At 40.7% G+C, this 21,209-nt stretch overlaps 1 protein-coding gene across 1 annotated transcript in view; it reads right to left on the reverse strand.

The window, feature by feature from the left end:
- The window catches only part of LOC134087373 (ribonuclease inhibitor-like), a 43,489-nt gene extending 31,510 nt beyond the window's left edge, over positions 1–11,979 (reverse strand). The window contains exons 1-3 of the mRNA XM_062540823.1: positions 11,957–11,979; positions 10,551–10,755; positions 7,546–7,650 (exon numbers count right to left, since the gene is read on the reverse strand). Coding sequence (XP_062396807.1) covers positions 7,546–7,650; positions 10,551–10,636 — 191 coding nt within the window. The 5' untranslated portion in view covers positions 10,637–10,755; positions 11,957–11,979. The remainder of the gene's footprint in view (positions 1–7,545; positions 7,651–10,550; positions 10,756–11,956) is intronic.
- Positions 11,980–21,209: the final 9,230 nt, after the last annotated feature.

Raw genomic sequence — 21,209 nt, forward strand, 5'->3', positions numbered from 1 at the left:
GACCTTTGTGTCTTTTGAGTGTTCAACATTTCTGTGAGTGTGTGGGTATTTTGATAAAACAGCAAGTCAGAGATTTTCCTACAGTGTATTACCCTTCTGTTTTTAAGAGGAACTAAGCAGGTTTGGCGATTTCTTCGCCGTTTTCTCATTTTACGCTTGCAGGTTTCTCTGCAGAGCTTCCCCTACAGCTTTAGCTTGCATATTTTACGACACTCCTCAATCAGTCCGTCTGCCTTTTCATGAGCATGATCGTGAGGCTGCGATACTTTCTGTTTGTCATGCACAAACTTGCAAGCTTAGTTTTTACGCTCACAGGTGCTAGGGGGAAGTGAGGCCGCTATCATTCAACCCGGAATAAGTCAAATAAGCATTACAATGACTCCGAAGTAGATAAAGCAGTACACCAAGGCAACAAAGGGAAAGGAACAACCCAGCAAAAAGTTTTGGTTCGGGGAACGTTCCATGGACGTCTGCTGAAGGGTGTGGGAAGGTTCACTACTGACGTTCTCTCACAGTCATTCAGGATAGTTTTCTTGATAGTGCCAGAATGTTCCTTCATGGTTAAATCTTAGGTTCCAGGAAAATCCTTGAACATTGAACGTTCTTTGAGCTATTTTCAAAACTCGAGCAGATAGTTTACGTTATAACATCTTTAGATCCTTTCAGTCAATGTCTATATCCTCTGCATACGATATGGAGAAGGTTTTGCATTAGTAAAAATTCTACTAGGTGGGCACAGAGAACGCTATAATTTGGGAGATATAGGCTAGAGAGAGAAAGAGAGACTAGAGAGAGAGAGACTATTCGCCTTGCATATATCTGATGTGATTATTCATCATTATTCATTCATTCATGCTATTATTTGTGATCGCTGCACCTCACATCAGCCTACAAATACAGTACAATACCCGCAGTGAACTTTAGGTGGAGACATCATGGTGTGGGGCTGTTTTCCATCTCATGGTACTGGCAGGCTTAATACATTTAAAGGAACAGTGGATCTCTAAATCTTTTTTTATAGATTTTGTGAATGTTATTTTGTTGTTGTTGTTGTTGGAATTTGTGTAGGGACTTTGTCTTACTTTAAAAAAAAAAAAAAAAATAGATCTGGGGATTAACTGCTTGGGGTGTCCAAGCAAATGGGTCAGAGTTTGGTCTGCGTCCCCATGTTGTTTGCATTCCAACATTAGCTGCATACACACTACAGGTTAGTGACTCACTAGAATACTCAGCATGTACAGGTAATCACATTATTTTATCATTAGCCCCAACAATTAGAGACCCTATGCAACTTTTTCATAGTCATCAAATCGCTCAGAAATCGTTGTTTTGCTTGACTGACCAGTTTTATTGAAAACAGTAATATTTCCTACCACCCCCAGTGTCCCTATCCACTATTGCAACCTTGCAGTTTGTTCAGGAGACGATCGTTCCCTGTTTACATCTGGAAGGCTGAGACGCATAAAGAACAAGAAGAACCAGGCTTGCAATTTATATATTTATATGTAGCCTATATGTATAAATATACACGCTTAAGCTGTCGGGGAAGCTCTGCAGAGAAATATGCAAGCATAAAACGAGCGAAAATGAAAAACGAAACCGAAACTTAAGATGAAATCGCCAATCCTGCATAGTTTCTCTTTAATGTGTTTACCTGGCAGATCCTTCCTGATTGAAGTCAGGTCTGGAGCCTGTGGGTGACTGTCTACGGGTGGAAACAATGGGTACAGGAGAGTCTGGTGTCTCTGTGAAATTCCTGTGGGCAATACGCACATCATAAGACTCATAACATCACTAAAAGTTTCAGAAAGAGTTTAACAGGGGGGGGCGCTCTCGACCCTGTAGAGGATGGCAGCATATTGAGAAGCTCCTCAGAACTTCGCACAGAAAATTACCCCAAACCCTATTTTAAACCTGCCACTTGCCGATAACCTGCCTTGGATTGACTATGCCAAACCCCAAGTCTGTAAAGGAGTGTGACATTTTCAAAAAAGCAAACAAAGGAGGTAAGAAAACCCCGAAGACAGCGTCGGACGAAACCGGTAACGAGGGGGACAAAATGGCGATAGCAGAGGTGCTAACCGAGCTGAAGGCTCTCCGATCAGAATTTGGATCAAAACTCGATGTAATAGACGGCCATCTGGATGCAATGTCCAACTCCATTTCAGCATTGGAGGACAAATTTTCAGATATCAGACGAGACGTCTCCTCCAACGAAAAACGCATTGGCGAGGCCGAGACCCGCATCTCTGATACAGATGACACGCTACATCACATGGAGGCATCTTTAGCTGCGGCCATGAAAAGGATTGCGCAACTCGAATCAAAGACGGAAGATTTGGAAAATCGTGGAAGGCGTAAAAACATCAGGCTATTTGGTCTTAAGGAAGGCGCAGAGGGCTCGCGCTCACTTTTTGACTTTGTGCGTGAAAAGTTACCTGTATGGCTTGGACAGGACCCTAGCCAACCCCCTGTACTGGAAAGAGTGCATCGCACGCTGGGTGATGTAAAGCCGGATCAGCACAGAGCCGTCCTCATTCGCTTTCTTAACTTCCGAGAGAAAGAGCTCGTCCTCCGTTTAGCAAAGAATCACAATATCACACACGACGAAAGCAAGATCTACCTCACCCAGGACCTGTCGGCCGAGACCATCAGACGTAGACGCAAGTTCGACCGTGTTAAACAGCTGTTCTTGGACATGGGGACTTTCCGAGGCTTTCATCCACATCCTTGCAGGCTCAGAGTACTCCATGAAGAAAAGATTCGACACTTTTCCTCACCAGAAGACGCTGAAGATTTCTACCGCAGCATCACAGGTGGGGGTTGCCAGAGTGGTGGTTGCCAGGTAGGGGAAAACTCCACTTCAACTGAGGGGTGAGTGGTATTATGACCTATTTTCACATACAATCTCATTGAGCCAAACAAGAACTGAAACCTTAATGGAACTCTGCAGATATGGACATTGATTTAAAACCAAACGTAACATTTTTTTAAAACATTTTTGACAAAATATTTTTCTTTCTGCCCTACCTATGACTTTTATATGATACTAAGTTTTCAGCTGATCTGAAACTTGTTTTTTGTGGCTTGTGAGACCCTTTTGGTTTTAAAATAGGGGGAATTTATAATTATTATTTCTTTGCTGTGCATTGTTCAAGGGCATCTGTTGTACATTCTGTTAGACAGTATCAGGGTTATTTTTGCAATGGGTCTGCCTTGTCAATTGGGGACTAGGCTTCTGGGTGGGGGGTGGGGGGGAAGGTTTGTCAGCGTTGAGAGGGATTTTTGTCTTGTCTGCCCTTGTTTCATTTACTTTATTGTTTATACTGTTGGTATATTTTGTGTCTTTTTTTGCAAGTGTATTATATGGTGCGATATTGTTCATTTCACATATGGTAAACTCACTTAATGTGGTAACATTTAACGTCAGAGGTCTAGGTCATCCAATTAAACGTAAGAGAGTCCTTTCATTTTTAAAAAGCAAGAAAGTAGACATTGCGTTTCTACAAGAAACTCATCTTTCAAATGAGGAACATAAAAAACTGAAGAGAGACTGGGTAGGACAGGTTTATTTTTCAAGTTATACAAGCAATAAAAGGGGAACAGCAATACTTATCCATAAAAATTTGCCATTCATCATCAAAGAAGAGCACTATGATCAGGAAGCCAGATATGTCTTGATTCGTGGGCTATTATATGGTCAAGAAATTCTTTTGCATAACATTTATGCACCAAATGAAGACTGCCCCAAATTCATGTCAGACATGATAACTCTGTTTACTCAACATCATAAAGACCTGGGAGTGGTGGCTGGCGACTTTAATTGTAACTGGGATGGTAATTTAGATAAGTCATCTCATTTAATATCCAATCCAAATGCATCCAAAGCGCTACAGTTGGCCTGTAGCGATGCAGGTCTGGTTGATGTCTGGAGAGAATTTAACCCAACCATTAAAGATTACACATTTTACTCAACTAGGCATAAAACATATTCAAGATTAGATTACTTTCTTTTACCTCAAGACCAACTTTCCTTTGTTACCTCCTGTACTATCGGATCAATCCTTATATCTGATCATTCTCCAGTGTATCTCACATTTGCCATAGGGCATCAGAAACAACAAACCAAATACTGGAGATTTAATTCATCACTTCTCTCAAACACAGAGGCCTGTCTAAAAATTAGGCAATGGATAAGTCAATACAAACAGGAAAATTCAGACTCCCCAGTTTCAAATGCCGTAATGTGGGATGCGGCCAAAGCAGTAATCAGGGGACATCTTATCTCATATACAAGTGCTAGGAAAAAGGCTGCCAATGAGCGTGCTTCTCAGCTTCAAAAAGAACTTACTACCCTTGAACAGTCCCACAAACAAGCGCCTACAGAGGACAACTTGAGGAAACTTAATGCTGTCAAGACTGATCTCAATCTCATTCAAACAGAGCAAGTAAAAAAACTTCTATTTTTCACAAGGCAGCGTTATTATGAATATGGAAATAAGCCCAGCAGACTTTTAGCTTACCAGCTCAAAAAAGAACGAACTGATCGTACCATAAAACACATACGTCAGGCAACAGGCCAATTGCGGTATGATTTGCAAAGTATACAGTCCTCATTCCTAGACTTTTACAAAAATGTATACACTTCAGAAAACCCCTTAGAATCAGACATTCAGTCATTTCTAGAGCAACTATCCTTACCCACACTGTCAGATGAAGATAATGCACATCTAGGTCGCCCTTTTACTTCAGAGGAGGTGCTAGAGACCATTAAATCTTTACCACTAGGAAAATCCCCAGGATTAGACGGATACCCCGCTGAATTTTACAAAACATTTTGGCCTGACATTGAGCCCCTTTTTATGCCCATGGTTCAGGACTTTTTTAAGAAAGGACTGCTCCCTGACTCCATGAAAACAGCTGTGATATCACTGATACACAAGAAAGACAAAGATAGTGCTGAATGTTCCTCATACCGTCCAATTTCCCTACTTACAGTTGACTTAAAAATCATATCCAAACTGATCACACGAAGACTGGAGAACCTACTACCCATGCTAGTTAACCCTGACCAATCTGGTTTCATTAAAGAACGATATGCCTCAGATAACATTAGGAGGTTATTGGACGTCATTGACTACTCTTCCCTGTCTGAACGCCAGGCACTGCTAATCTCACTGGACGCTGAAAAGGCGTTTGACAGGGTGGAGTGGTCCTACTTATTTGCTGTCTTGAAGAAATTTAATTTTGACAAAACATTTATTGGGTGGATTTTAAGTCTTTACAGGGATCCTCAAGCACAAGTGTGCGTCAATGGGTCTTTGTCTGAAAGGTTTAGCCTATTCAGAGGCTGTCGTCAAGGCTGCCCTCTGTCTCCTCTTTTATTTAATTTGGCTATTGAGCCTCTTGCAGAGGCAATTAGAGCAAGTAAAGATATGGATGGCATTGACATTGGTAGAAAAGAGAATAGAATTTCTCTTTATGCAGACGACGTGATATTATATTTGTCTACCCCAGAGAGATCAATTCCAGTAGTACTGGACCTAATTAGTAAATTTGGAAGAATATCAGGTTACAAAATTAACTTGACAAAATCCAATGCCTGTCTACTTAACTCAGATATTCCAGCTGAACTTAAAAGAATTTCTCCCTTTACTTGGGCACAAGGTGGTTTTAAATACCTGGGAATAAATGTATCTCCTAATCTAAAAGACTTATTTCAAATAAACTACACCCCCCTACTTAGCAAAATCAAAGAGGAACTGGAGTTTTGGACTCTGCTTCCTATCTCTTTTATTGGACGAATAAACGTAATTAAAATGAATGTGCTACCACGATTTAATTATCTCTTCCAATCCTTACCATGTTATCTTAACAAAACATTCTTTCAGTCAATTAACAAATTGATAAACTCTTTTATATGGAAAAAATCAACACCTAGGATCTCACTGAAAACCCTAACAAAATCTAAAGAAAATGGTGGTCTGGGTCTTCCAGATTTTCAACTGTACTACTGGGCAGCACAGACTAAGGACACCATTAGTTGGATACAGAACCGGATAACTGCTCATTGGACAGATATTGAAGCTGAACTCTGTTTTCCCAGCTCAATCACTACTCTGCCATTCATCAATAACACAAAAAACATAAAGTCAATATCTAAAACATATGTTATAGCAAACTCTCTTCAGGCTTGGCAAGATGTAAAGAGATTTTGTGGATCACATACCACCATTTCTACTCTGGCCCCTCTATCATTTAACCCAGACCTGCCACCCCTGATAGGGGAAGCTCTTACTAAGTGGAAAGAATATGGCATACATCAGTTCCAGAACTTATTTGAGGAGGGCTCTTTAAAATCTTTTCTAGACCTCAGATCAGAATTTGACATCCCAAACCAAGACTTCTATAAATATCTACAGCTTCGTCATTATATAACCACATTGGAAAAGTCAGGACAAATGTCCTTTACTTTATCAACTATTGAGGAAATTATTGTAAACTCCACAAAGCTGAAAGGGAAGATTTCAGTGATTTATGGAGCATTACTAGACCACAATAGCTCCTCATTGATTTCACTCATACAACTGTATGGCAGAAAGACGTAGAACAAGACCTTGATGATGAGCTTTGGGACAACATGTGTAATAACGTTTTTGTTTCTTTATCTTGTAACAAAATCATAGAGCAAAATTACAAATTCATGCACAGAATGTACCTGACACCAGTACGTCTTAGCAAGATGTATCCCAATGTGTCCTCTAAATGTCATCGCTGTAAGACATATACTGGTACTCTTATCCATGTATTTTGGAATTGCAAAGAACTGAAACACTTTTGGAATGCAGTACACAATCTGACAAGCAAACTTTTGCAAATCCAATTCACACTATCACCTCTATTGTATCTCTTTGGTACAGATCCAGATCACACATTAGACCCCATCTCAAATAAAAGAATTGGTATAATTGCATATGTAGCCAAAAAATGCATACTGCTCAACTGGAAACAAGCTACAGCACCCACAATTAATATGTTTAAAACAATAATGAACGATACAATGCAACTTGAACACCACACATACCACTTGAAAGGTAAAGGGGATCTTTTTGCTCAAACACTGGGACCTTTAATAATCACCTGACACCTCATTTTGATCCATTATATGACCTATATCCATGTTTACCTGTCTCTATTTTCTTTTCTCTAAATTAGGACATTAATAACACTAATACACTTGATTTTATTTTACTGTATTTATGTATATTATTTTCATTTTATTTATTATGTTTATACTTTTGTTTTTCTCCCAACTTAAGCATGCACCAATATTTGTAATACTTTAATTTCTCCCTCTCAGTTACTTATGTGTTGTTGTGTTTGTGTATGTAAAATGAAAATTCAATAAATAAACAATTGAAAAAAAAAAAGAAAGAGTTTAACAAATAATCTGTGTACAAGTAATCAAATACCAAAATAACACATTTAGCTTAAATGGAATACTAATGGCTGCTACACGCTACTGTGAGGGGACAGGTGACTTACTCTGTGGCCCCTTGTCCTTTGAAATCAATAGGCTCTCCCATTGACTTGTTACTCGCCATGGACATCACACTGGGAACAGGAGAAGGGGGTCTTTCTGTGCACGATCTGTAACCACCAGACACAAGAGGATTTTAAAGTACTGTTACCATCAATTTTGTGGGATGGGACGCCCATTAACTTTAAAAACCAGACCACCAAAAATACTTTTACTCTTAATCGCCAATATGAAACCAATACTCAACTGTCATGCACTGTGCCATAGACACACTAAAGTGAGGCTTCAAAGCAGTGGTTTATCACAAAATATTTGTTTTTTGAAAGCTCAAAAACTTTAAAAGAAGCCATAAGCATGAGCCCAAGAACTCCATGGTGGTCTCACTGGCCTTCTTTTATCGACTGTAGAAACCAGCACAGACGTGGAGGAGCAATATAGTGACGAATCTTGCTGGTTTACCTTGGTATTTTCTGATTGAAGCCAACGGCCAGAGTGGCAAGAAGTCCAAAATGGCAAAAGCACAATAGCAGCGCCAACTAGTGTTGTCAAAACTGCAACGGAGTTTCGCCTCTTGTTACTTCTATACTCTTTGGTAAGGGTTAACAAAATATATAAAGTTTAGGGCCTACATAAATTTCAAAATATGAAAAAGAAACCTGTGTCATAAGCCATCACGTTCTCCAAAACAATCATTTTTTCTCAGTAAAAGCCAGTGTAACTTCAGTTGTGTGTGTGTGGGGGGGGGGGGGGGGCTAGCCCCGCTACGATGGGCTCTTTGACATGACCATTCCTAAGATCATACCATCCATGGCCAATCATATATGTAAAGTTTACATGCATACTACACCAGTGCTTCTCAAACTGAGATACGGGTACCACTGGTGGTACACAGACTGTCTGTTGTGGTACTCTGGAAGTCTCCAAGATGTTTAATTTCATAAAGACAAAATAATCACTTCAAATGATATAAAAACTATATAGTGATTTTTTTTATCTTTATTGGGAAAAAAAAGCTAAACAATGTACAATGAATGTACAACGTAAAATATATTTAGATTGGCCTACGCTACTTTAATGATGGTCATAATGGTGGTACTTGGAGAGCCAATTGTTCTCTGAGGTGGTACTCATTGTAACACAATGGGCTCTATTATCAGGATCAACTGGGCATTGTCGCAAGTCACTCGCGCTAGTTTCTTTGGGGGCGGTCCTAGCGCAAAAGGCTATAATGACAGCTTGAAAAGTGAACATTGCGCTCAGCGCAAAGTGAAAAGGGGTTGTCTTAATTTAGTTAATTAGTCGTGGGTGTCTTTTGGGCGTAGCATGCTATAAACCAATTAGATTTCACACTCTCATTCCCTTTAAAAGCCTGGCGCATTGTTCAATGGTCTGTTGGTATTATCATGGCGGAGTTACCTGGGCGTCTACTCCAGAAGAGACCGACTTGCTCGTGCGTGAGGCATGGGCAGCGCGTAATGGAGGCTTGGGAAGGCTTCCTAAGCCTTCCCAACTTTTATGCTGGGAAATTGTGAAAATAATGTACATGATGTGTGAATATTATTTTCTAACACGGATAGTTCCGGTCCTTGATGATGATTGGCTGAATCGCGTTCGATGCTGTTATAAAATCCAACACAAACATACACCTTGACCGCATTTCGTTAATGCACTACCACAACTTGCACAAAAGTTAAAGTGGCTGCGTCTCGATGTTGCATGGCAACCATTCATATTGGCGGAAGAATGATTACTGTATCTATGAAAACATCGTTACATTTGTCGTTGCTGTGCCTTTGTTTCATGAAATCAGATCGACATATTACCGTTTTAGAAAAGCAAGCTTATGACTTAAATAGATGATTTCAGAATGAACGCAGTAGCCAGAAGCCAGTTCTCACTATTGATCATTATCATTATTACATTTCCCTTGTGTGTGTGTGTGTGTGTGTATTCACACCAAATTGGCATGCCATACCTACCCACCCAATATGCACAGCATCCCATTAGCTGCCTGACATCAGGCTATTTACAATTTTCTATTTTAAGAAAAGGTCAGTCAACACGTTATCAAAATTAACTTAATGCGCTATAGAGCTATATCCACGCGCACATTTCGTCTGAACAGGAGAGATTACGCACGCAGGCGCGCAACTAGGCTACTTTGTTGTTTTCTTTTACTCCGCTATCAGCACACAATGTGAAGCTAATTCACTAACTCAATAGCCTACTCATCATGGATATCGCAAGTTCTTTTAAACAAACAAAACAGAAAGGATGGAGGATGGAGGCAGCTAGAGGAGTTATTCCAGATGCAATGACAAGGTAGACAGTTGTCAGAACGCTACAGCTGTTTAATGCAAGACGTTAAAGGTACCAGAACAAAACTAAAGGTAACTTAGCCATAGGGCTGTGTAATGTTGTCTAAATGAGCAGGTCAGTGTTAGACGTTATTGTTGTATTATTGCATGTGGATGTTGTTATGCTATGTATGCTACTTTTTGCTGACCAATACACGAACCTAAAACCGAGAAACGGACAAATATTATTTAATTATATTCCAATATTATTTAATTATATTCCGGCTGCACGCTCCTGCTGATGAAAGAAGTAGGGTGTGTGCGCGCACGGTGCAGTCTTCCATATCCCCAAGCCTCAGGCGCTCATAAAATAGCCTTTCAGCTATGCGCGAGTGATTTCCGACTAGGTTTTTCCTGGTCAGTGGCGCACTTACTTTCTGCATCCATATATTAGCGACTGGCGAGCTTTGCGCCGGACCACACCTCTTCTCTTCACTGACACGCCCGTTAGGGCGCAATATCATCTCCTATTTAGAGAACGTACATTTGCGCTGGACAAATGAAGGATGCGCTCGCAGAGAATAGTAATTATAGGTCGCGCAAGTGGCGAAAGCTCATTGCCCGGTTGGCAAAATAGGGCCCAATGTCAAACTTGGCTTCATCTATGTGTAAAACCCTGCATCCACAGAGAGTCAGATGTGAATGTAACCTACCTCTCAGGCTGCTCTGCTTCATCTGCCCGTTTCCCCCTCAGCTGAAGGCCGGCAGCAGGCTGCTGGACTCCGCTCCCACCAGACATTTCCCCTGGAGGGTTCAGCTCCTTTGAGTCAGGTGCTCCTTCAGAACAGGATCGCTCATGAGCACCCCCTGTCTGCTCCTGGCGGAAACTCTTCTTGAAGTAGCCTTCTCTCAGTCTCTCTGAGAAGTGCAAGCTCTAGCAATTATTTACTTTTACCTGCAAACAAATATGCTATAGGCGTTAATTGTCAAAATTAAACCAATTGGTTACTTATAATTGTATGTATTCATTAATAGTTGTAATTAATCAAAAGGTTTCTCACTCCCTAATGTCTGAAAAAGAAACTCATAATTGCCATGGGCACCTTTTGGAGCAACACTGTTTATCATTTGAGGCCAAGCAGAAAGCTGCGTTTGTGGTTCTATCCTTTCTTATTATTCAGCCAATCCTGACTAGACTTCAGATACTAGATTGGTCTACAGTAATTGTAGTTTTAGTAACCGCATCTTCTTTTACACTATAATCATAATCAATTCATCATTGTATTTACAGTGGATTAAAATGACAGTGAATTATTTCACCATTTAAACTAGTAAAACTAGAAAGAAAGGTTACGTATCTCAACAAAAAGTAGGCCTAGCCTATAGGCCTACGAAATGTAGCCAGGCCATCGAGGGACACTCATTAACTCTGGAATAGGCCCCATGGCTGCACCCAGGATGTAGGCTAAACATAACATAAGGCTAATTGTTTTAAAGGTTTAAATAGCCTATAGCCTATACACTATGGGCCTATCCATCTTAAATAGATTGAATGTCAATCGATTTGGGACTCTTTCTGACTGAGTTGGATACGCGTCCATTTTTACATTATAATTCAGTATTTTTTTTTACCGACATTAGGCCTACAATTCATTTAACCTAAACAGATAGCCTACATATTAAAAAGGCTAAAGTATAATATTCTAGCAAGTCCAACGAATTGTTGTCGTTTTGATTAGCTATGATTAGTTGGCTAGAATGGGCAGTCGCGCGCGCCGTCCTTTAAACGGCAGCCTCCATATCCTGGGATAACATATTCACTGAACGACTCGTGAGCACTGATTTATACTTATATCATCAATACACTGACATCTAAAGGGTTGTTCCTGGCCGTTTTCATAAGCTAAAAAATATTAGGCCAACGTCGTTTAGGCGACCACTTTTAAAATCGAAAGTAAATCAGTGGAAGTAGGCTAAAAGTAGACCAGTCTACTACAAAGCACTTTTAAAAATCTTTGAAAGTATCTCGTTGATTTTTAAACGTTATGTGCATGCTAGTTGAATTCAATGGAAAAGGAAACAAGACGTTAAACTAAAGAAACCTGAATGCCACGCTCACCTGAAAGTCTGATACGCAGTGATTTGCGGAGACGCAGTGATTTGCGGATGAATTCAATGATCTTCTTAAGACAAACGTTTCCTGATCGGATTAAGGATGAGGGTAGTTGTCATAGTAAAATAATTGTAACTTTTTATAGAGTTATAGAGATTGATATAGTCAGTAATTTGTGGTGAATCCATTTTATCAACAGGGTGGGCCAGGGCCTACACAGAAGAAAGTAACAACACAATCTCCACTTCTAGGAACTATTTATCCTTCCACTTGTCGGTATGGGTGTTGCGGCTTCACGTGATTCCAACCCCCAGGAAGCAGCTGACAAAGGAATTATGAGACTAACGAATTTAATCAATCCAGAAGTATTCAACCATGATGTACAAGGGTCCGTTCCAAACTGTTCTTCCCTGCTCTTCTCTTTCTCCTTAGTAGAACATAAATAACATTAATATTATGCGAGACTAATCTCTAATCCATAAAATGACTCTAAATATACTGTAATGTACTTTCTCTTTAAGGTAGGCCTAATAAGTGATGTGGTTAGCAATAAATGTTCTTTTCTCACTTGATTCTTCCAGGTCTTGCACCCACTCTCCATCCTCCATTCTTCCATGAAGAAAACAAGCCTGAATCTGCATTGAAAATGATCCTGTCTTTTGTTTTGCATTTTTAATTATAATTTATTTAAAATTATTTTACCTTGCATTTTATTTTTTTATTTTTTGTTATGATCTTTACCTTTTAAACTATCATTTGACTATTGCCCTTATGCTTTTATTTGTTATTAAGCTACTGTTTGCTTTTTCTTGAATTTCCCCTTGGGGATCAATAAAGTATCTATCTATCTATCTCTAACTTTATGTAGGCCTACAGCACATTGAATGTATGAAATGTGCTACAGTAAAATAAAATAAATATAGTATATTTTTGGGCTTTTTATGCCTTTAATGATAGAGACAGTGGAGAATGACAGGAAGTGAATCGGAGAGAGAGCAGGGGTGGGATCTGGAATGGACCACGGGGCGGGAATCAAACCCGGGTCGCTGGTGTATGGTGCAGGCGCCCCAGCCAGTTGCGCCACAGCTGGGGCCTATCTTAAGTATTTGATTTGCTTTTCATCATCCTGTTTACATTGTAGTGTATGTTGTGTGTGGTGTCTTACTGTAAGCTGCCGGGACCTTGAATCTCCCCTTGGGGATCAATAAAGTATCTATCTATCTATCTATCTATCTATCTACACTGAAATATTTTGCACCTGCCAGCTAACATCCTCTATAGTGTTGGTAATGGGCAGTTGAGTCTTTGACGGCTTTGTTTAAGTCTAGGAACATGGCAGACTGGAAGCTTCCCTGTGCACAGCGTCTCAACTACCACTAGTGTGTTGACCCATCCTGTTGGCTCTGTTACCTTGGTGATGACCCCTGTGTCCTCCATGTTTTGTAACTCCTTCTGTGGGCAGTGGCACAGGGCTATGGGAGCCCTTCTCAGTGGGCATAGGCCTACTATTGGTGCTGCTGTTGGGTCAAGCTACATGCTAGTGATACATCTGGTAACATCATGCTTCTCCATCAGACTCAGAGCACAGGTGAACTTAACAGGTGAGCTCAACAGGTGAAGTAAATCGGAAGATGTTCTTAAAGGTTTCTACTCTGCCTTGTGGGCAGACCTGGCCTGTTTAATTCACATTAAACTGAACAGAAGTGACTATTGGGTTTAAGTCCAGCAAGCCCCCTCTAAACACACACACACACACACACACACACACACACACACACACACGGTTTAAGGTCTCCAGGTCGCTTCCCACTGACTGCTGACTTGGAGAGAAACCATGAAAAAACATTCTCAGATTAGCTGAAATTTTAGTCCACCACCACTAGATGGCGCCTCCAGCCTTCATTCATGAGAACCTCTAAAATGAGAAGAATGACTTCTGAGTGTAAGTATATACTGTAGACTCTTTTGATCCTCTTTTGAGGGAAATTTAATCTCTGCATTTATTCCAATCCGTGAATTAATGAAACACACACAGCACACAGTGAACACACAGTGAGGTGAAGCACTCACAAACCCGGAGCAGTGAGCTGCCTGCTACAGCAGTGCTCGGGGAGTAGTGAGGGGTTAGGTGCCTTGCTATAGTGTGTGTGTGTGTGTGTGTGTGTGTGAGGGGTTAGGTGCCTTGCTCAAGGACACTTCAGCCGTGGATGTGGGCATGGGAGTGCAGTGCCCCAACCACATTTTTTTACAGGTCAGGGATCGAATCGGCAACCGTTCGTTCACAAGACCGAGGCCCTAACCAGTAGTAGACCAGGAGCCCAGAGGGGTCAGCCTAGTTGGGAAGGTTACCAATTTTTATTAATACTACGATGTCTGGCATGGTCCCCAGATAGAGGACCGGCACGTCTGCCGGGTTCCCTCTGGTGGGTGTGGCCAGGGGGGGTGTAAAACTAGCACCCCAAAAATGGGCTAGATTAGTTGGTGAGGTTACCACTTGAAACCTGTTGCAAATTGTTTGCCATGGTCCCCTGATTGAGGAATGGCCACTGCCAGATGTTTTTAGTGGTGGGCGGGGCTTGCCAGACATCATTAAGTGAGGGGTGGAAAATGGGCTAGATCAGTTGGTGAGGTTACCACTTGAAACCTGTTACAAATTGTTCATCATAGTCCCCTGATAGAGAAATGACCACTGCCAGACATTTTTAGTGGTGGGTTACCCCCGGCAGACGCCCCCGAATGATGACACCCCCAAAAATGGGCTGGATCAGTTGGTGAGGTTACCTATTCAAACCTGTTTAAAAAAATGTCAATATGGTCCTCTGACAGAAAAATTACCACAGCCAGACATTTTTGTTGGTGGGTTACACCAGCAGATGCCCCTGTATGATGGCACCTCAAAAATGGACTAGATCAGCTGGTGAGGCTACCAATTGTTAAACGCCTGCAACTGCCAGAGTTAGGCCTATTTCAGACCAGAATGGGGAATTGGGACGAGACGAAAGCGATTTTTACCGGCGGTGGCGAAAATGGAAACAGAACTTTGCTTTTATTTTTATTTTATTTCAAGTTATTTTATTTTACATCATGTTTATCTTACTTTACTGTACAGCACATTGAATTGCATTTATGTATGAAATGCACTATACAAATAAAATTGCCTTGCCTTGCCTTCCACACCAACACGATGGTAGACAGGCGGCAGCGGCGCGGGAGCTGCTCTGCATTTGGAAAATAGAGCTTGAGCAGAATTTTGACGGCAGTGGCAGGTAGTGTCCTGTTGAAATGAATGGCAAAGTAGCAAACTAGCATTGTATATGGGGAGATTTTGAACAGGACTGGCTGTGCTCGCCAACACTGTCGGTGCGAAAGGCCGAGTAGAACACACCGCCTGATACCCGGCTGTCTTCTCGCTGCTGACACGCCACGCTCTTGTGTGTATCTGGCCCTATATCCCAAAAACGGGCCACAAAGCTTGCCCAAAAACTTTGGCTTGCCACACAAAGCGACTTCATGTATTATAGAGTACAAACTCACAAGATTTATTGCAAAAAAGGTTGACCATCTAGACAGTGAAGGTCTCAAGGACTGGTGGAAATTCGAGCACTTCTTTAAATTTAATGAGCAAAACATAAAGTCGCCTGTATTAAAAGTCGGTCATTGTAGAAGCCTTGGCCTCCGAAATCAAATCTTTTTATGTACCAATTATAGACCATTAGCACACAAAATTTGGTGCAAATCTGTCCACTCTTTCAAAAGGTAAAGCATTTACACAAAATACCTTTCTGAGTGGCCAGCAAAAAATAATAATTTCAATCAAAAAGATCCATGTCACTCACACTGTACGGGATAAAGGAGCTGATCCTTGCCACATGTACAGTAATATCCCATCATCTGAAGGCCTCAGATCACCACTCCAGATTTTTTTTTTTCAAATCTAAAGTGGTCAATTGATGGGATTGGACTGTCATTTGGATCGAGCTGAAGACTGCTGAAGGTTGGTTCAAACATTTTCTATTATCATTTAATATAATTTTATATCATTATATAGTCCTATCTTTCTTTGCCCCTTATTGTTGAGCTCTACATTTATGTATGTATGTATGTATGTATGTATGTATACATGTATGTATGTACGTGTGTACTAGGGCCGTAATGATATTGTATCGAACCGAGAAATTGTGATACACAGATTCACAGTACTGTATCGCGATACAAGGAGGCAGTATCATGATACGCCCTTTTAACGTTTTGATACCGATCAGGCCAGAAAACTACATGATATGAAGTGATAGTGCTTCCAAACAATCATTATTATATAGAAACTTTTAAAAAGTAACAGTAGCCTCTTGTAACCTGTTCTACCTATAAACTATCATAGTTTTTATTCATAAAGTTTATAATGTTGGCAAATGTGAAATAGTGTGGTGTATCGAACTGTAGCTCATGAATAGTGATTCAAACCGAATCGTGAGTTGAGTGTATCGTTACACTTCTAGTGTGTACATATCTCTGTATATCAGAAGGTTACAAAATCACTGCCTGAAAACCCATTCTTCCAGATGGCTTAGGATCTAAGAGACTAAGTATTTGAATTGATAGGCCTGAATATTTAATTGATAGGCCTAAGAATTATGTAAGTCTATAGCCTCCTACAATGAATTCTGTTGGTCATTTGATCATTATCTTATCATCATCATCAAGAATGGGTTTTCAGGCAGTGATTTTGTAACCTTCTGATATACAGAGATATGTACACACTAGAAGTGTAACGATACACTCAACTCACGATTCGGTTTGAATCACTATTCATGAGCTACAGTTCGATACACCACACTATTTTACATTTGCCAACATTATAAACTTTATGAATAAAAACTATGATAGTTTATAGGTAGAACAGGTTACAAGAGGCTACTGTTACTTTTGAAAAGTTTCTATATAATAATGATTGTTTGGAAGCACTATCACTTCATATCATGTAGTTTTCTGGCCTGATCGGTATCAAAACGTTAAAAGGGCGTATCATGATACTGCCTCCTTGTATCGCGATACAGTATTGTGAATCTGTGTATCACAATTTCTCGGTTCGATACAATATCATTACGGCCCTAGTACACACGTACATACATACATGTATACATACATACATACATACATACATAAATGTAGAGCTCAACAATAAGGGGCAAAGAAAGATAGGACTATATAATGATATAAAATTATATTAAATGATAATAGAAAATGTTTGAACCAACCTTCAGCAGTCTTCTGCTCGATCCAAATGACAGTCCAATCCCATCAATTGACCACTTTAGATTTGAAAAAAAAAAAATCTGGAGTGGTGATCTGAGGCCTTCAGATGATGGGATATTACTGTACATGTGGCAAGGATCAGCTCCTTTATCCCGTACAGTGTGTTAGAAAAAAAGTGATATGGATCTTTTTGATTGAAATTATTTTTTTTTGCTGGCCACTCAGAAAGGTATTTTGTGTAAATGCTTTACCTTTTGAAAGAGTGGACAGATTTGCACCAAATTTTGTGTGCTAATGGTCTATAATTGGTACATAAAAAGATTTGATTTCGGAGGCCAAGGCTTCTACAATGACCGACTTTTAATACAGGCGACTTTATGTTTTGCTCATTAAATTTAAAGAAGTGCTCGAATTTCCACCAGTCCTTGAGACCTTCACTGTCTAGATGGTCAACCTTTTTTGCAATAAATCTTGTGAGTTTGTACTCTATAATACATGAAGTCGCTTTGTGTGGCAAGCCAAAGTTTTTGGGCAAGCTTTGTGGCCCGCTTTTGGGATATAGGGCCAGATACACACAAGAGCGTGGCGTGTCAGCAGCGAGAAGACAGCCGGGTATCAGGCGGTGTGTTCTACTCGGCCTTTCGCACCGACAGTGTTGGCGAGCACAGCCAGTCCTGTTCAAAATCTCCCCATATACAATGCTAGTTTGCTACTTTGCCATTCATTTCAACAGGACACTACCTGCCACTGCCGTCAAAATTCTGCTCAAGCTCTATTTTCCAAATGCAGAGCAGCTCCCGCGCCGCTGCCGCCTGTCTACCATCGTGTTGGTGTGGAAGGCAAGGCAAGGCAATTTTATTTGTATAGTGCATTTCATACATAAATGCAATTCAATGTGCTGTACAGTAAAGTAAGATAAACATGATGTAAAATAAAATAACTTGAAATAAAATAAAAATAAAAGCAAAGTTCTGTTTCCATTTTCGCCACCGCCGGTAAAAATCGCTTTCGTCTCGTCCCAATTCCCCATTCTGGTCTGAAATAGGCCTAACTCTGGCAGTTGCAGGCGTTTAACAATTGGTAGCCTCACCAGCTGATCTAGTCCATTTTTGAGGTGCCATCATACAGGGGCATCTGCTGGTGTAACCCACCAACAAAAATGTCTGGCTGTGGTAATTTTTCTGTCAGAGGACCATATTGACATTTTTTAAAACAGGTTTGAATAGGTAACCTCACCAACTGATCCAGCCCATTTTTGGGGGTGTCATCATATGGGGGTGTCTGCCGGGGGTAACCCACCACAAAAAATGTCTGGCAATGGTCATTTCTCTATCAGGGGACTATGATGAACAATTTACAACAGGTTTCAAGTGGTAACCTCACCAACTGATCTAGCCCATTTTTGGGGGTGTCATCATTCGGGGGCGTCTGCCGGGGGTAACCCACCACTAAAAATGTCTGGCAGTGGTCATTTCTCTATCAGGGGACTATGATGAACAATTTGTAACAGGTTTCAAGTGGTAACCTCACCAACTGATCTAGCCCATTTTCCACCCCTCACTTAATGATGTCTGGCAAGCCCCGCCCACCACTAAAAACATCTGGCAGTGGCCATTCCTCAATCAGGGGACCATGGCAAACAATTTGCAACAGGTTTCAAGTGGTAACCTCACCAACTAATCTAGCCCATTTTTGGGGTGCTAGTTTTACACCCCCCCTGGCCACACCCACCAGAGGGAACCCGGCAGACGTGCCGGTCCTCTATCTGGGGACCATGCCAGACATCGTAGTATCAATAAAAATTGGTAACCTTCCCAACTAGGCTGACCCCTCTGGGCTCCTGGTCTATAGGCCCTTCTGTGAGTGTTCTGGACATTACTGAGCAATCAAGTAATACTGATAGATGGTGATAACTAAAGTTGTACCACCTGCATACTCCAAGACTCTTGCGCACACGCACACACACACACACAAACACACACACACACACACACACACAGACACACACACGCACACACACACACACACACACACACACACACACACACACACACACACACACACACACACACACACACAGAGTCGGGTGCAGGTGCCCATAGACTCTTAAAAAAAGGGTTTTTGGGGTGCTATATAGTAGAACCATGCTGGTTTTAAAGAACCATTAGGGGTTCCTTTGATGAAATGGATTAAAGAACCATTTAGGGGTGCCATATGAGCATGCAATAGAACCATTTTTGGTTCTATATACAGTGCCTATAGAAAGTCATCATACCCTTTTGAAATAGTTACTTTTTTTGTCTTACAGCCTGAAATCAAAACCCATTTTAAAAACAATCTTTTCCAGTTTTATCTACAAATGTAGCTGTACAACTTCAAAATAATTTTTAAAAAGTCAACCGTTCTGAAAATTATTAAAAAAATAAAAACTAGAATAACAGGGTTGGAAAAGTCATCATACCCCTGACTTAATACTTTGTATAGCTTCCTTTTACTTTCATTACAGCCATCAATCTGTTTGGATATGTCTATTATAGCGTTGCACACCTAGATTGGGGAATATTTGCCCAATCTTCTGTGCAAAATTTGTTAAAATCCAGTCAAATTCTGTAAGGAACGGCGATGGACTGCTCTCTTCAAGTCAATCCACAGATTTTCTATAGGATTTAAGTCAGGGCTCTGACTTTGCCACTCAAGGATATTCACCATCCTATACATAAGCCACTGCTTTGTTCTTTTGCCAGTATGTTTAGGATCATTGTCGTGTTGGAAGGCGAATGACCTGCCCATCTTCAGCTGTCTAGCAGAGGGACACAGGTTTTCCTCGAGAATTTGGGGTGTACTTGGCAGCATCCATTTTCCCTTCTATCCTGACCAATTGCCCAGTCCCTGCTGAAGAGAAACATCCCCACAACATAATGTTGCCCCAACCATGCTTCACACTAGGTATGGTGTGTTTCGGGTGGTGTACTGTGTTTGGTTTTCACCAAACATTGCGCTTGGAGTTCAGTGCAAAAACACATCTGGAATATTCTGCTACCATGTGGAAAAAGCTTTTATGGTCAGAAGAGACTAAGATTGAACTTTTTGGAGACTAAGATTGAACTTTTTGGACTGACCTCCAGGCGCTTACCAAACACAGTTTACACACCCAAACACACCCAAAACACACCATACCTAGTGTGAAGCATGGTGGGGGCAACATTATGTTGTGGGGATGTTTCTCTTCAGTGGGGACTGGGCAATTGGTCAGGATAGGACGGAAAATGGATGCTGCCAAGTACACCCAAATGATTGAGGAAAACCTGCTGCCCCCATGCTAGACAGCTGAATATGGGCAGGTCATTCGCCTTCCAACACGGCAATGGTCCTAAACATACTGCCAAAAGAACAAAGTAGTGGCTTAAGGATAGGATGGTGAATATCCTTGAGTGGCAAAGTCAGAGCCTTGACTTAAATCCTATAGAAAATCTGTGGATTGACTTGAAGAGAGCAGTCCATCGCCATTCCCTACAGAATTTGACTGGATTTTAACAATTTTGCACGGAAGATTGGGCAAATATTCCCCAATCTAGGTGTGCAAAGCTATAATAGAGACATATCCAAACAGATTGAGGGCTGTAATGAAAGCAAAAGGAAGCTATACAAAGTATTAAGTCAGGGGTATGATGACTTTTCCAACCCTGTTATTCTAGTTTTTTTTTTTTTATTATTATTTTTCAGAACTGTTGACTTTTTTTTCATTATTTTTATGTTGTACAGCTATATTTGTGAATAAAACTGAAAAAGATTGTTTTTAAAATTGGTTTTGATTTCAGGCTGTAAGACAAAAAAAGTAACTATTTCAAAAGGGTATGATGACTTTCTATAGGCACTGTATAGCACCTTTTTTCTAAGAGTGTGGGGACCCGGGTAATTTCCAGATCCCACCCCATCTCGCTCTCCCACACAATTCCTGTCAGCCTCTTCACTGTCCTATCATAATAAAGGTATAAATAGGCCACAA

This window comes from Sardina pilchardus, chromosome 7, assembly GCF_963854185.1.
Source record: "Sardina pilchardus chromosome 7, fSarPil1.1, whole genome shotgun sequence".
NCBI classification, from domain to species: domain Eukaryota; kingdom Metazoa; phylum Chordata; class Actinopteri; order Clupeiformes; family Clupeidae; genus Sardina; species Sardina pilchardus.